This window comes from Cydia fagiglandana, chromosome 19 (genome assembly GCF_963556715.1).
Source record: "Cydia fagiglandana chromosome 19, ilCydFagi1.1, whole genome shotgun sequence".
Lineage (NCBI taxonomy): Eukaryota > Metazoa > Arthropoda > Insecta > Lepidoptera > Tortricidae > Cydia > Cydia fagiglandana.
The window spans coordinates 10,813,475-10,829,082 of NC_085950.1; the positions used below are offsets into that span (position 1 = coordinate 10,813,475).

The window sequence follows — 15,608 nt, forward strand, 5'->3', positions numbered from 1 at the left end:
TGCTTACATATTAAGGATTGCAATAAGTCCAAATTTGTGCGGGAATGAAGATATTCAATATTCAAGTTTCGTCAAGTGGACGAAAACTAGAGCTGGACGAAAACTATCGCAATGACCCTAGGTTGAGTCAGAGAGAAAAGCCTATATACCTATATACTTACTTTACTCTTTGGAGATAAGTCTGCAACGATTTTGATGGCACACACAGTGCAAGTGTTAATTTTAACGTCAAACTTTTATGAAATTATGACTTATGACGTATAATATAAATAGCACTTGCACTGCGTGTGTGCTATCAAAATCGTTGCAGACAGTAGGTACCGTCTTTACCATAAGGGCATATGGGGCCCGTGCCCAGGGCCCCCGTCCTCAGGGGGGCCTGAAAGACAGACAGTAACAGTATATTTGATTACCCATAATAAATAGAAGATCATAGTAGAAAAATGTTAATTTTCCTTAAGTATACAAATTAATATTTAAAGGAACAGAGAATTGCTCTAAAAGGTCCTCACTCAGCCTGATGTCCCAAAGTGAACTGGTTTACTGAATTTCAGTAAAACCAAGATATAATAAATTATTACTTGTATTGAAAGTTTCGTGCACGTTTATTATGTAGTAATGTTTACCCCATTGTACTGCATATTTTTGTACACCGGCATCATAGACCGCTGATTGGCTAGAATCGGCTCAAGTGGGCTTCAGATGCATTCAGAAATTAATTGTATTGAGATTTATTTGTGTGTATTTGTTACTATTATTACGCATAATTAAATGTAATACGTATAAATGTGAGTATATTGTAAAATATTTATGTTAAAGTATTTTGTAACAGTTAATTTTATTTTTCATATGGTAACATTGTTAATGCCATCTAGTGACGAGTAGTCGTAATAAAGTTTTTTGCTACTTGCCACTAGGTGTCAGTAATATTAAAAGTATAATTATGTGAATCATTTTATAAAATTAATGTTGGGTAATGGAGTTTTGTTTTTAATTGTTCTTGGAAAAATCTTTTTTAAATCTTTAAAAATTAAGAGAAGTTGTGAGAGCATTAATGTTGAATTGAATGGAAATGCATATTACATTTTTTATGTATTACATAATTATGTTGCAGTCAGCTAGAGCATATTTCGTATCTTTACCTAGTACTATTATTTATTCTGTGTCTTTGCTGAATTTCGGCAAACTTTGAAAGTCGTAGGTTTTAAGAGAGCAGAAAATAAAACATTTGTATTTATTATACACAAAATTTAATTCACAAAAACGTTTTTAAAACGACACCCATATTGCATTAAAGAAAGACAGGCATAAAGTGAATAGTAAACATCTTACTACATTTAAAGTCAAGAACTATAAGTCACATATTCAGTATTGGTATATATTTTAATTCATAATTATTCATTATTTATAGTAATTATTAAAACGACACACTACACACGAATACTACGATTGAAAGGCCAAGCGGTGTTGCCACTCTTAAATATTAACTTACCTATATTTTATTACTTGCTAATTAAGTAATTAACTACCAATACTTATAATTAAGTGACACATAAAAAATAAAAAGTCATGCACATGGCCCTAAGTAAAAGTAGCAAATAATTTTAATTGAAATAAATAGGTAATTACACAACATTATGTCGAGAACATTCTCTTTTTCTAACTATAATTGACATCAAGCAGGATTTTGTATCAACTTAGAATTAATTAACTTACTTTGGTGTACGATAATATTATTAATTATTATTTTAAAACATTTTCAATTAAGAATATCTAATTAAAACGCTAATAAAACGTACAGTGACTTACTATATTGCTTATATCCAGATTTTAGAGAAAATAACGTAGGTACGATTACTCATAATATACATTTATCATCTAATTAATACGTTTTTAATCTAATATATATAATTTATTTGGTATTTTATAAGCAATTCAAAATATACAAAGCACAATCGGACTTAGGTATATTCTAGCGTATGATGTGTCAATCCAATGAAGGAGACTCAAAACTAACCTAAAACTAATTCTATAGGATTTATAACCCTTTTAATTATAATATATTGCCCCACCGATAGACATGTAGAAATAAAATAAAACGCTTCTCAAAAACTAACAAATAAATTTAATAAAATTTCTTACCAATCTGGTAAACTAATGTCCACCTTTGGTTGAAAGCATAACCTTATTTTGCATTCGGATTCTATATTAAGCTTACAATATGTTTATCCATAATTATAACTACGAAGTATCTAAAATTCGCTGTAAAGAAATGCTGGTTTTGAGCAAATAAAATGTCATTCATATACGTACTTACGACAATTAATAATGTATACTTAGGTGAGATGAGACCTATTTAAAAGATTTTTGAAGAAACAGGAAGAAAATAGAAAAGATGAAATATTGAAAATACAATGAAACTCTTACGTTCTTAATTCGAAATCTAGGTCTATCATTGGTTGGTATTATGAGGTCTATTTAATATAACTGACTTATATTACTTACATGAAATTTAAATATTACTCGCAATTTGGTATCATAGCTTAGGTTCGATAAGAATAACGTTTAGGTAAATGACTAGAAATTTTGGATTTGCTTCAAGTTTTTGGCTGGACTTCACTACGTTCGAAAAAAAAGTGTGAAAATAAGACCAAAGTGGGAAATTATGCGACTAGATGGAAATGCAATAAATTCTGGTTCATAGCTCGAAACCCAGTAACAGAAACGTGCTGCTCGATATAACAGTTAAATATCAACATACTACACAGTATTCAGTCCCTATTCCTAGTAAAACTACATTCTAATTATAATTACAGATAAAAATACAATTATGTACTTTTATAACTGGCACTAAATAAAAATCGTTGCTCGACACCCACTTTAAGAATTACAATTAAGGCAGAAATAGGACGGTTTACACTTTCAATATAATTTAAGGCAGCTAAAGGCACCTAGTTATCGAATAGCGATATAGAAACACACAATAAAATTTATAACGTGAATAAAATACGCGCTAGTGCGTCTACTCGTTGCTAGATGGCGTTGTAACGTTCGTTGACGTTTGAATTTGGAGCGGCAGTTTTAGTCCTCGCGGGGCCAGTATGAGAGTAGCGGGCATCACGAAGACTAAAGCGTACTCTCATTTGTTTACTCCGAGAAACTTCGCCGCTTCGTCCGGGGACGATAGCAGTTTGTTGATGATAGTTTTGTCGGGAATCCCTAGTAGTTTTCCGATGAGATCGCCGCCATTTTCTGTGTCATTTTCAGTTTCTGACGAGTATTTTCGGGAAGTCATTTGAATTTTGAGCTTGTTGTCATAGTGTGACGGTGGGGAGTTGTTGTTGTTCACGTTGCTCGGGATCTCGTTGCCGGAACCGTCGTCCTCGTGGTAGCTGTATCTGAAATAAAAATACAGCGTTAACCTATGCTACGATTTTAAAGGAATCAAATTGGCCGGATCAAATTATGACCGATTTGCTTTACCATGTGTAAAGATATTGATTTGCGTCATTATCTTGGAATTCGATCTTGATTTTATCTTGGATTTCTTAGTCAATCATATAAGTGATTTATATATTAAAACGCAAACAAAATACACATCTATCGTGTACCTAAGTTAATAAAGTCGATTACCTAAGATACGTATCTGCACAACGCGGATCTCACGTCTACTTGACTTTGTTTCCACTTCTACTTTTTTGTACGTGCATAAGCTACTTGCTGAGTTTTATTTATGCTTTCTTTCGGATTGGACTATAGGTACTTGTAAAATGTGTAAGGGACAGGAACAGTAGTGACTGACTGAACTGGCTTAAAGACCTAGTCCTGTTTCCTAGGTGGGGTAACAGTGCCGCCATTTCGTTCTGTCTTGGTGTGCACTTCGTCTCGGTTCATGATAGCCCGATTACAGTCGCAATTTGAAAATATTGGCGCGGTACCTAAGACCCAGTACACTCACCCATTGCCAACAGTTTGCGGAGTATCCGGCGGCGTGGCTTCTCATCATCCGTCTCATCTCTATGCTTCTTCCTGTGCCGCAGCATACTGTGTTTGAGCGTGAACCGCCTCCTGCAGAGGTTGAACTATGAACCAGTACTCACCCATTGCCAACAGTTTGCGGAGTGTGCGGCGGCGTGGGCTCCTCATCATCCGTCTCATCTCTATGCTTCTTCCTGTGCCGCAGCATACTGTATATTGAGCGTGAACCGCCTCCTGCAGAGGTTGAACTATGAACCAGTACACTCACCCATTGCCAACAGTTTGCGGAGTATCCGGCGGCGTGGGCTCCTCATCATCCGTCTCATCCCTATGCTTCTTCCTGTGCCGCAGCATGCTGTGTTTGAGAGTGAACCGCCTCCTGCAGAGGTTGAACTATGAACCAGTACTCACCCATTGCCAACAGTTTGCGGAGTGTCCGGCGGCGTGGGCTCCTCATCATCCGTCTCATCTCTATGCTTCTTCCTGTGCCGCAGCATGCTGTGTTTGAGTGTGAACCGCCTCCAGCAGAGGTTGAACTATGAACCAGTACTCACCCATTGCCAACAGTTTGCGGAGTGTCCGGCGGCGTGGGCTCCTCATCGTCCGTCTCGTCTCTATGCTTCTTCCTGTGCCGCAGCATGCTGTGTTTGAGCGTGAACCGCCTCCTGCAGAGGTTGAACTATGAACCAGTTACTCACCCATTGCCCACTGTTTGCGGAGTGTCCGGCGGCGTGGGCTCCTCATCATCCGTCTCATCTCTATGCTTCTTCCTGTGCCGCAGCATGCTGTGTTTGAGCGTGAACCGCCTCCTGCAGAGGTTGAACTATGAACCAGTACTCACCCATTGCCCACTGTTTGCGGAGTGTCCGGCGGCGTGGGCTCCTCATCATCCGTCTCATCTCTATGCTTCTTCCTGTGCCGCAGCATGCTGTGTTTGAGCGTGAACCGCCTCCTGCAGAGGTTGAACTATGAACCAGTACTCACCCATTGCCCACTGTTTGCGGAGTGTCCGGCGGCGTGGGCTCCTCATCATCCGTCTCATCTCTATGCTTCTTCCTGTGCCGCAGCATGCTGTGTTTGAGCGTGAACCGCCTCCTGCAGAGGTTGAACTATGAACCAGTACTCACCCATTGCCAACAGTTTGCGGAGTGTCCGGCGGCGTGGGCTCCTCATCATCCGTCTCATCTCTATGCTTCTTCCTGTGCCGCAGCATGCTGTGTTTGAGTGTGAACCGCCTCCAGCAGAGGTTGAACTATGAACCAGTACTCACCCATTGCCAACAGTTTGCGGAGTGTCCGGCGGCGTGGGCTCCTCATCGTCCGTCTCGTCTCTATGCTTCTTCCTGTGCCGCAGCATGCTGTGTTTGAGTGTGAACCGCCGCCTGCAGAGGTCGCAGGCGAAGGGCCGCTCGCCGGAGTGGGTGCGCATGTGGCGGCGTAGGTCCTCGGCGGACCAGAAGCGGCGCACGCAGAAGGCGCAGACCACCTGAGGATAATGGGGGGGTTAGAATGGGTTAACTTATATATTACTTCGTCAAGACGGACCTTAGGAAGTGGGTCAGTTGTTGCGCAAATGGCGTTTGTGCACATTGATGTTCGCTCGGCATTATATGAAAGGGCCTATCCTTACTTTTGAAACGTTTAGGGTTTAGTTTTTTAGTAAGCCGAATGCTATTTGGTAAAGGCTTTTTGGTTAGTTATTACTATATTACATTATTTGGTTTTACATTTTGTTAGACAATAAAATAAATAAATGTTTGTAACAAGTTTCGTACCTAGGGCCAATTTTATTGCATCAATTGCGCTATTTATGTGGCGTGGGTTTTAAATTTAGACTAATTTATACAGGAAGATATATATATATGTATATATTTAGATGAACACACAATACAGAGCAGCGTCTTTCAATCTCCATTACTTATACCTATCTATTTTTTAAAAGAGTTAATATGTCCAACAAAAGAAATGCAGGTGCCTTGTAGGACTTAAAATTTTGTCAAAATTAGGATTCAAAAGTAAACACTAACCTTTCTATTAGCATGATCCGGGAGCTTCCCCTTCTCATCATCATCAGCGCTCTCACTCCGATCGCTGGCCGCGTCCAGCGCCCCCTTGCTCACGAGCTGCTCGTACTCGGCCGCGTGCGCGCCCGCCAGGTGCCTCAGCGCCCCTCCCCGATCACCGAACGACCCCTCACATAAGTGACACTTGAACGCTAACTCCCCATTCGTAGTTTCATCTTCAGGGTTCGGTGACGCTGGCTGGGATTCCCCAGTGCCGTGTCGCGAAGACATGTGTTTCTTTAAAGTTTCTAGAGAGGAGAAAGTACTTGTAGGGCATGACGCGCATTTGAATGGTCTTTCTGGAACGGTTCTAACATCGCTTGGCGGAGATACTGTCTCAGGTATAGGCTCGGCTAATATAGCTCTCGCAGAGCCTCCATGTTTCCTCAAAAGATGGCGGTCGCAATTAGACTTAGTAGTGAAAAGTAAAGGGCAGTGAGGGCATTTGAATGGCTTCTGCCCTGTGTGTGTGAGGACGTGGCGACGGAGGGATGATGACCAGGGGAATTTTCGGTGACAGTAGGGGCAGGAGACGCGGTTCGGGGCCAGGCTGTAGGCGGATTTCTTTTTGGGGGGTTGGGCGCCGTTGTCTGCGTCGGATCTAAAACAAAGTATTTCGTTAGTATATAGAATTTGCTTGTGTTTAAATCAGCACTAATAGAATACTATAATTTTATTATGTGTATAACCGTATTTGTTTTTAACCGTAAAAGTTGTCTGTCTGCTACAATGTGACCTTAGTCATTAGTTAGTATTTAGTGTCGTTTTGACAACTGGTTTTTTACTTGACAGTTTTTCATATTTTACAGTACACATACATAATATATATCTTGTTGAAATAGGTAAATATCAGTCAGTGGGTTTAAAAATCTTTTCAGTTAGTAAGAGTGAATTTAATCAGTGCTTCAAGATTGTGGTGGACAGAGTGCGTCAGGGTAATCCTACAAAACTGTAAGTAACTTTTATTTAATAAATATCAAACTTTAGGGTAGGTGTAATAAAAATATCAGCATAAAAATATATACATACAAGCATGAACGCTGAAAACAATACACTCTTTTTTTTTGGGTAGTCGTGTAAAAAAGTGTTAAGTTTATTAAGCAATACTTACTTGTTTTCATCACTCCCGGAGTTGTTTCCCTCGCTCGTCGACGCGACCAGGCCCTCTTCGTCCTCTTCCTCATCGCTCCTGGTCGGTACCACCGGCACCATCAGAGGCTCCACAGGCACCGGGATATCCTGGCCTTCAGTCTTCTCTGCTATAGGCACCGGCTTGTTGATCAAATTCCCAGCGATCTTGAGATCAAAGTCCTTATGTAACTCCTGCTGCCGCGAGGCCATTAGGATTTCTTCAGCGACCATATGCGCGGCGCGTAATTCTGTCTTAACTTCAGGCTCTGGCTCTTCGTCTATAACTAGGGTATCATCTTCGTCTTCCTCGTTATCGGCAACTTCGTCGGAATCGCGACGGATTGGCGAGCGATCCTGCTGGATCGGTCGCTCTAAATGTCGAGCTAGGAGCGCAAACTTGACTCTATCGGCTAGAGAGTCTGATGATGGATATGGTGGAGGCGCTCGCGGCGCTGGTCGCCGCACGCTCCAGTGCTGAGGGTGCTGCTGTTTCACGTGGCGCTCCATGTTCGAGCGGAGAGTGAAGCGAGCTGAACATTGCGAGCAAGAGAATGGTCTTTCCGTGCGATATCGCCGCTGTTTCTGCTTAGGCATTAACACGCCGTTTTTGATCACCATTTTAACTGAATCGTTCTGCTGGATCAAATTGTTTAACGGCCGAGGCGGAGATTCGGGGCGGGGAGGCGGGACTGGAGAGCTGTCTCGAGTTGGTTCCTCTTCTTCCGGCTCCTGTTTAGGCTGGGGTTCCTGCTCGCCGGTCACCAGTCTACCACCAGACATGCTCAGGCCGCGGATGATTTCCTTCTGAATACGCTGCTTTATTTCCGCCAGCTCTTGGGAATCAGATGGGTGGGGAAAAAACGATGGTTGAAGAAAGTAGGGGTTGATAGGAAAGGATGGCGGAAGGCCGGGTAAACCGGGTAGTCCTGGGACGGAGGCGTACAATTGCGACAGCTGGGTAGCGTAGTAGGAAGGGTCAATTTTGGGCAGGGAAGTCTCGAAGAGTCTTTGTTGCGCTAGAAGGAATTGTGTCTTCTCGAAAGTGGAGGCGGCGACGGCGGCGGGATCAGGTTCGAACGCCGGTCGAGAGTTGGTTTTAGGTTCCACATCTTCTTCTACATCACGCTTCTTTTTACTAAGATCAAGAACGTCACAGTTGTCGTTGGTGCTGAGATCCACTGGCGTCTCTTCATCATAGTTGTCAACGTCATCGTTGTTTTTAATGGGGAACTCTGGCGGCCTGAACTCGGGTATTTGCCTCAGCTGCCCGATGCCTTTTACTTTGATTCTAGGCGCTGGTGGCTCTGGGTCTCTAGGTACGATAGGTAGGTCTGCTAAAGGTTTTGGGGTTAACGAAGCGACGGGGTGTCTATCGGTGATGAAGCTAGGCGTGAAGTGAGACAGAGGGGTGTCGCGTCCGGTGGGTTCAGGGCGCCTGTCGGACTCAGGCGGTGACTGAAAAGCTAGGGATCTCTTTACTTCATCACGAGCTAGCTTAGAGTTGACCTCATCATTGTTAGGATCCTCTGAAGGATGGTAGATAATTGAGCGCTTGACGTCTTCTCTAGTGACTTTGGCGTGACGATTCCTCAGATGCCGTTCGCAGTTAGCTTTGGTAGTGAAGGCGTAGTTGCAGACGGCGCATTCGTACGGACGGTCACCGTTGTGTGTTCTCATGTGTCTTACCAACGCTGCTTTGTCTAGAGACGCGTGGGGGCACATGTTGCACTGATAAGGCCCAGGTCCGGTTCCACTCAGATGAACTCTATTATGGCCTTTCAAAGCTCGAAGGTTAGGGAACTTGGCTGGGCATAATCGACAAGGGAATTCACCTCTGAGTTTCATTCGCCTGAACTCAGCAGCGAAGTTGTCTTGCGTCTCCTCTTGTTCCCTCTCTTTGCCAACAGTATCCGGAGGGGTTAAGACCGAACTTTCCAAAGGCACTCTAGTACCGGTAAGTCTTTCTAAGAGACTTCCAGTTGAGGTTACGTTTAAGATAGACTGGATATCGGCCAAGTCTCTAGCGGCATCAATGTGACGGATGCCGTTGCCCGTGTAGTGAGAATCTTCGAATTTGGGCGTGAAGCGTTCCATAGGAGGCGTTAAAGTGCCGGGAATACCGTATCGATTTCTCAAGTCGAGTTTGGCAAAGAAGTCTTCTCGACGATCGATGCGTTCAGGGCTCTGCACACTGACGGGATCAGCACAGGTTTTCCTGTGTATATCCAAGGCCTGCCTGCATGGGAAGTCTCTGGAACACATCTCGCATCTGTACCTCTGTTCCGTGATGGAAACGTGAGGGTTTCGCTCGCAGACTCCTCGAGCTATTTCGGGGAACTTTTTGCTGGAGAAATCTACGAAAGTGAGATCGTTGAAGCCGCGCGTTTCGTCTCCGTGGACGGTGAAGCGGTGGAGATCGCAGGCGTTGCCGGATTCGAAATGTTGGCCGCATTTCGGGCATTCAAATCGTGCGAATCTTTTGTCGAGCGGCATTGGGGATGGTGATGTTGACGCAGCCCTTTTGCGCGCTCTCCTAGAGTCGTCCTCTTCGCTCCTGTCTGAGCGGTTATCGCTGTCGATACTTGTTGTCCTTGTCACTCTAGGTTCCTGTTTTTCCGCCCTCATGTCTTCCATCTCGTTCGTCTCGATCTTCGCCTCTCTGATGACCTCCTCTGTTTTGATTTCTGCAACGACAAAACAGTGTGATTACGATTGATTCTCTGTTTGAATAACGCATCGCTTTCATTTTCCTATTCCAAGAAAACTCTACAATGGGTGACTCAGCCGGTTAGTTGGTAATACTAATGTAGATGGTTTTATTAAAATAATACAATGAGATGTAACACTCATTGTGGGTGCGAGGTTACACGTACGTCAATCAGTTAATAGATTTGCATTGTATTATTCAATTCGTCATGTTACCAAGCCGGGTTTTAACTAAAAATACGCTAAACAATCTTTGAAACCGCTTTCTTTGTCGCAAGTTCTGCTACCTGGCAACAGAGGGCGCGCGCACCTAAACTCGAAACGGCTCCACAACAATATCGATCGCTATTAGTTAGAAAACAAAGCTTTTTGTCTGATTCATGCCCTTTGTCTCGAAAGATTCTGTCGCACGTACACAAGTGTTTCAACTACGTAGGTATTTCATTATTTGCATAGTCTGCCGCGGTTAGGGCATAAAAATCAATAGTGCCGTCGACACCCTAGTCTAAAGCCTACACATTTCTCTGTTCTAAAACGACCTATGTTTTCATCATTATGGTAAATATAAGCCCTTTTCTCCTAACGCGGTAAAATATACATACAGTTATAGATATTTGCAGGTGAGTCACGTTAGAAGATATCGTTGTTTTTATGGCTATTCTCGGATGCTCGCTCAATAGCAGGTTTTATCTTTAGGTATTTAGATTAAGAAAGATAACTTGTAATCGATACTGCGGCAGTAATGAGCGACTTACGTGTCTTAGACTTTGCTCGCTTGAAATATACTGAAAAGTAAAAATTTTAAAAGGGTAGATGTCTAAATAAAACCTAAAGGCATCTTGTTTGAGAGAAATGTTTGTGTAAAATTTACACGATAGACGTAATATAATTCAGGTAGGTAAATGCCTCGACTCATACCTAACAACTAGGTAAACTTATGATTTGTCATATCTTCATATCTATAGGCTTTCATCCCCAATTCTCCAATTTTAGGCTAGGTTAGATTTTCGAAATATTGTTATTTAGTGTATGTCTACTACGGTCTTGGCTGTGCGTCGTCTTTTCGACATACCTACATCAATAAGGGGTCATCCATTAATTACGTCACACGTTTAGGGGGAGGGAGGGGGTCAAGAAAATGTGACATATTGTGACATGGGGGAGGGGGGAGACACAAACTTTGTGACGTCACATTAACTTCATCAGTAACCGAAAATTTAATTAAATTATTTAGTTCGCTGTACATTTAAATAACAAGTTTTTAAAACGAAAATAGTTTTTAATCGTTTAATTTTCTTTCCTAAGCAGTTTTGGGTTATAAAATTACTAATATTTATATCGTCAAAAATATTTTGATAAAATATTAATAATACTTAGGTACTTACTTAATTCGATTTGGCGATTTCGTAGAAAAAATGTGACGTCACACTAGGGGGGGAGGGGTTTGCCAAATGTGACCAAGTGTGACAAGGGGGGGGGAGGGGTCAAAAACCCTAGAAATTGGTGTGACGTAATTAATGGATGACCCCTAACAAGTAATATTGTATTAATAAGATGTAATTCTTTTGCTTTGCAATATATCACGAACTACTTAAATATACTGAAATCACCCTTAACAATTAGGATATCATGTTATTTGTACGTCAAAATATATCAAGTATTAGAGCGGTTTCGCACTACGTCCGATCCGAATCCGATCCGAACCCGTGAAAATAATGGTCCGTAGTAGCCGTAGAACTATTTCTATGTAAGTTACACACCGCACACGTTGAATGACGGAAAGAAATCGGATGACGGAGATCGGATTTAGTGCGTAACTTACCATAGAAATAGTTCTACGGCTACTACGGACCATATTTTCACGGGTTCGGATCGGATTCGGATCGCACGTAATGCAAGACCGCTCAGTACTCGACATCTGAACTGTCAGGGAACTTTCACATTACGTACGTGTGAATTAATCATCATGTACCCGAGTCTCATAAGTTGATGATAAAACACTGAAATGGTCAGATGGATGTCACCGTTAATTCCCGATTGACAGGGCCGTGAGTCAGAATGGTTTAGGCAGATTAATTCGTAAGTACGCAAACCTGTTAAATACAGATTTCAGTTATAAAACTGTCTCTTTGGTACCCAAAAGTTGAAAATTGGAGAAAAAGAAGTCTAGAATTTGGTAAGTACAACCTAATTTTACGTCGGCATTAGATTTACGCGATATTTAAAGTAACAGCTAGAAATTGCCAAATTAGGCTCCATTACCTATTTCAGTAACCGAAAAAAAAAACGGTTTTCGAAAACTAAAGTTACTTCAATGACTTTTCGTGTCAGAAAATAGTTTAAGGGCCACTTGGACCATTCCAACTAACCCGGGGTTAAACCGTTAACCCAGTGTCGAATTGTACTAGCAACTATTATAAATCCAGGTTTAACCGGTTATCCCAGGTTACTGGAATGGTGCAAGGGGTTTAGCAGGTAAAGTACCTAGATACAGTGTACATGAAAGATCAATACACTATACGTAAATTCTATAGAATGGACGGGGTTTTCTTTTGTTTGATTGATTATTTTAACGGCAGCGTAGGTAAACCTACTAAAATCGGAATAATGTCTTCATTTATGATTTTTACTATCAGTCAATTAAGTTGACAAGCATAAAAACCTGATTAGTGCAAAAACTCCAAAATAAAATGCCCAATTTAGAATTCCAGGATATTATGAAAACTGAATTTCCTTCAAAACCACGATTTCCGACCGAATCGGATTACGATTTATCAATGAAACATTGTTTTCGCCTAAAACTGTCGACTGATGCAAAACAATTGCAACACAGCAATGTCACAGCACCAATTAAAACTATACCGTAACAGATTAGGAAGCCTCATTTAAATATGCATCTTAACACTTTGCATCAAGGTATAAGTTTGCTCAGGGTTTGTTGAAGACTTGTGACAGTTTTGTGTTTTAATTGTGATAGAACAAGACACCTTGCCGAAGCCGGATTGGTATCTCATTCATGAATTAGAAACATGTTATGGAGTGCAGATATACGTCCGGTTACGCAAGGAGGAAATCTGAAACTGAAATTGCCGTGTGCCGATACCACATTAACACTGAGGAAAAAGTACCTAAATAACTATATCGGGAATATAGTTATTTAGGTACTTTTCCTCTGCTAAATACTGTTTAATGTCAAAGGAGGTCGCATCATATTTTCTTTTACCAAGGGACTCGCGCCGTGAAATGGCAATAGGGTTGAATAGACTAATTTTGAATCGTAGAATGGTTTTAGGTAGGTTTACATTATAGGTCTCACTGCTAGGTAGCTGAAAAGGCATCCATTTTATTGTACCTATGACCTACGAATAGGTACCATGTATGTACATATTTTGGTACAACAGAATTTTTGGGCTAAAGTTTGGAAGGCTTAGAGACTTTGTAGCAGTGGCGTAGCGTGATCCAATCTAGCCGTGGGCAAAAACCCCATCTGCGAGGCCCTTTTCAATGTAGAATAGAATATAATAGAATAGGTTTTTATTCGTAAACACACAGACAATAGACATACATAGAAAAAACAGTGAAAAATAAAGTGTCGCGACATGGTCCCATCTCAGCATGTTGCTGGCGACTTCCAGCGCTGATCTTCCGATGAGACCATCAAGTGAGAAATAATCACGGAAGGTAACAGACAAAAAATAAAATAAAATAAAGAAACATAAAATACACCGAAAAAAAGATTACACACATTTTACACAGCTAATACAAAAAAGAGATACAACATGACGACATAAGTAAATACATGACAATAGAACCGATCGGACTAGTACCATCCGGTCGGGTCATATCGTGGCGCGGCATTAAGCGCGCATAACTAGCAATGTGTTTTCCCAATGTAATAAAAAGGTTGGCTTTGCGAGGCCCCCGAAAGTGCGAGGCCGTGAGCGAAAAAAATCGCCCACGCCTATAGCTACGTCACTATTTGTAGATGAAGGAATCCACATTTCAGTATAATAGGAATGAGACTGTCCCGTAAAACACCTATTTCCTAGTTACCCTACTCTAAAATGCCTTATTTAGGTATTTTATGAAGTATTTACCCGTAAGCGGTGTCAAGTTCCGTCAGATCTTAGGAAATACGAACCGGCGGCGTATTAAAGAAAACAGGTCATATACTCAATGTGTGATAAAATCTAGAACGATGTATTTTTGTTCTAGATTAGTAATAAATTAACATATACAAAGGGTAGGTATTAACTAGCTAAGAGTTCTAACAGATTCCAATATGTAGTATATTAATATTATTAATTAATCATAATATACATTGTCTTTAAAACCCAGTATAACATACGGAATAACCTACGAGTAAAGGCCGAGCCACACCGGCTTGCGTGTGCGTGACGTGCGCGTGTGCGTGCGCTAAAATGTTGGAGCCGCACACGCACACGTCACGCAAGCGGTGTGCCGTCTCTCATAAGGATCTGTATACTACAACGCTGCACGCACACGCAGCCGGTGTGCACAGGCCTTAAGTGTACACGAAATATACACACATAATTACATACATATAATTACGCCTCACAGAGACCACGGATCTCCACTGATCCTGACATACCTCTTTCGCTTCCTTCATATAATAAAAATAAAATAAATACATAAGAAATATGTTATTATAATTATATATTCTCTCAATTTATAGACGAATATGTGTGAAATTATGAAGCCACAGCAAAACGAATTCAACGCGCCTCCGTACAATACAAACACATTTCGGGGAAGTAATCTTTCCAAAAATGCAGATTTTGGGCGCAAAACGCAACTCCACGATATTTACCGATGACACGGCACTTCAATTGTTTCGTATCGTATATAAAATGCCGTATTTTAACCGAAACTATACGCAAGAATTCTTGGTATTATGTTCAAAGAAATGCGAACGAAATACGATCAGGATCTTATACCTACTGAAATTGTCGCGGTAGATGAAAAATGTGAGAACTCTGGTACATATTTCATTAATGTTTGGTCCATAATTATAATGTGATCGAAATAGTTGCTCAAAGTTTTTAACTACCTACCTACTTCTTTATGGACGAAGTCACGGATGGGGGCTGGTAGAAAGAAATACTTAAAGGGGCCCACTGATTAACAGTCCGCCGGACGGTATCGGCCTGTCAGTTAGAACAAAATTTTGACAGTTCCGAACAACTGACAGGCCGATACCGTCCGGCGGCCTGTTAATCAGTGGGCTCCTTAAGTAAGTACTTAATTAATACATTTGGTTAAGCGTTTAATTCAAGGTGGATTACTATCAGAAATCGACTTGTGATTCCAACTCGATTCTAAACTCAAACCGGACGCCAACCGATAAAATCAACGATTCTTCGCGAAACATGATCGTGCTTCAAAAACAATCGCCTGCTGATTTATTCTCCTGGACATCACGATAACCGGACGAAAACCATCAAATCCTCGGGTTCACTCGAGTTCAAATACGGAGAAGAGGTGTGACATAGATGCGCACACGTCTCAGACTTCCTCCTTCCCGCTTATTCAGAATTTAAATCGACCTATCGCCATCCCGACTCGTCCTTAGCGTCAATCGATTATACTCCTTATTTATTCGTCCATAAAGTACGCGCGCATATTATAAGCGTTTTGATTGATATGGCGAGGACGTCGCCGGTCCCGCTGCTTTCTTCCACACTCCAATGGGCCTTAACGGTACTGGATT

The 15,608-nt window shown here is 41.5% G+C and overlaps 1 protein-coding gene and 1 long non-coding RNA gene across 2 annotated transcripts in view; both read right to left on the reverse strand.

Moving 5' to 3' along the window:
• LOC134673802 (uncharacterized) overlaps positions 1-15,608 on the reverse strand; it is a 253,073-nt gene that overhangs the window by 134,585 nt on the left and 102,880 nt on the right. The window lies entirely within an intron of this gene.
• The window catches only part of LOC134673782 (ras-responsive element-binding protein 1-like), a 34,706-nt gene continuing 21,316 nt past the window's right edge, over positions 2,219-15,608 (reverse strand). The window contains exons 3-6 of the mRNA XM_063531808.1: positions 7,152-9,855; positions 6,005-6,641; positions 5,249-5,463; positions 2,219-3,398 (exon numbers count right to left, since the gene is read on the reverse strand). Coding sequence (XP_063387878.1) covers positions 3,140-3,398; positions 5,249-5,463; positions 6,005-6,641; positions 7,152-9,855 — 3,815 coding nt within the window. The 3' untranslated portion in view covers positions 2,219-3,139. The remainder of the gene's footprint in view (positions 3,399-5,248; positions 5,464-6,004; positions 6,642-7,151; positions 9,856-15,608) is intronic.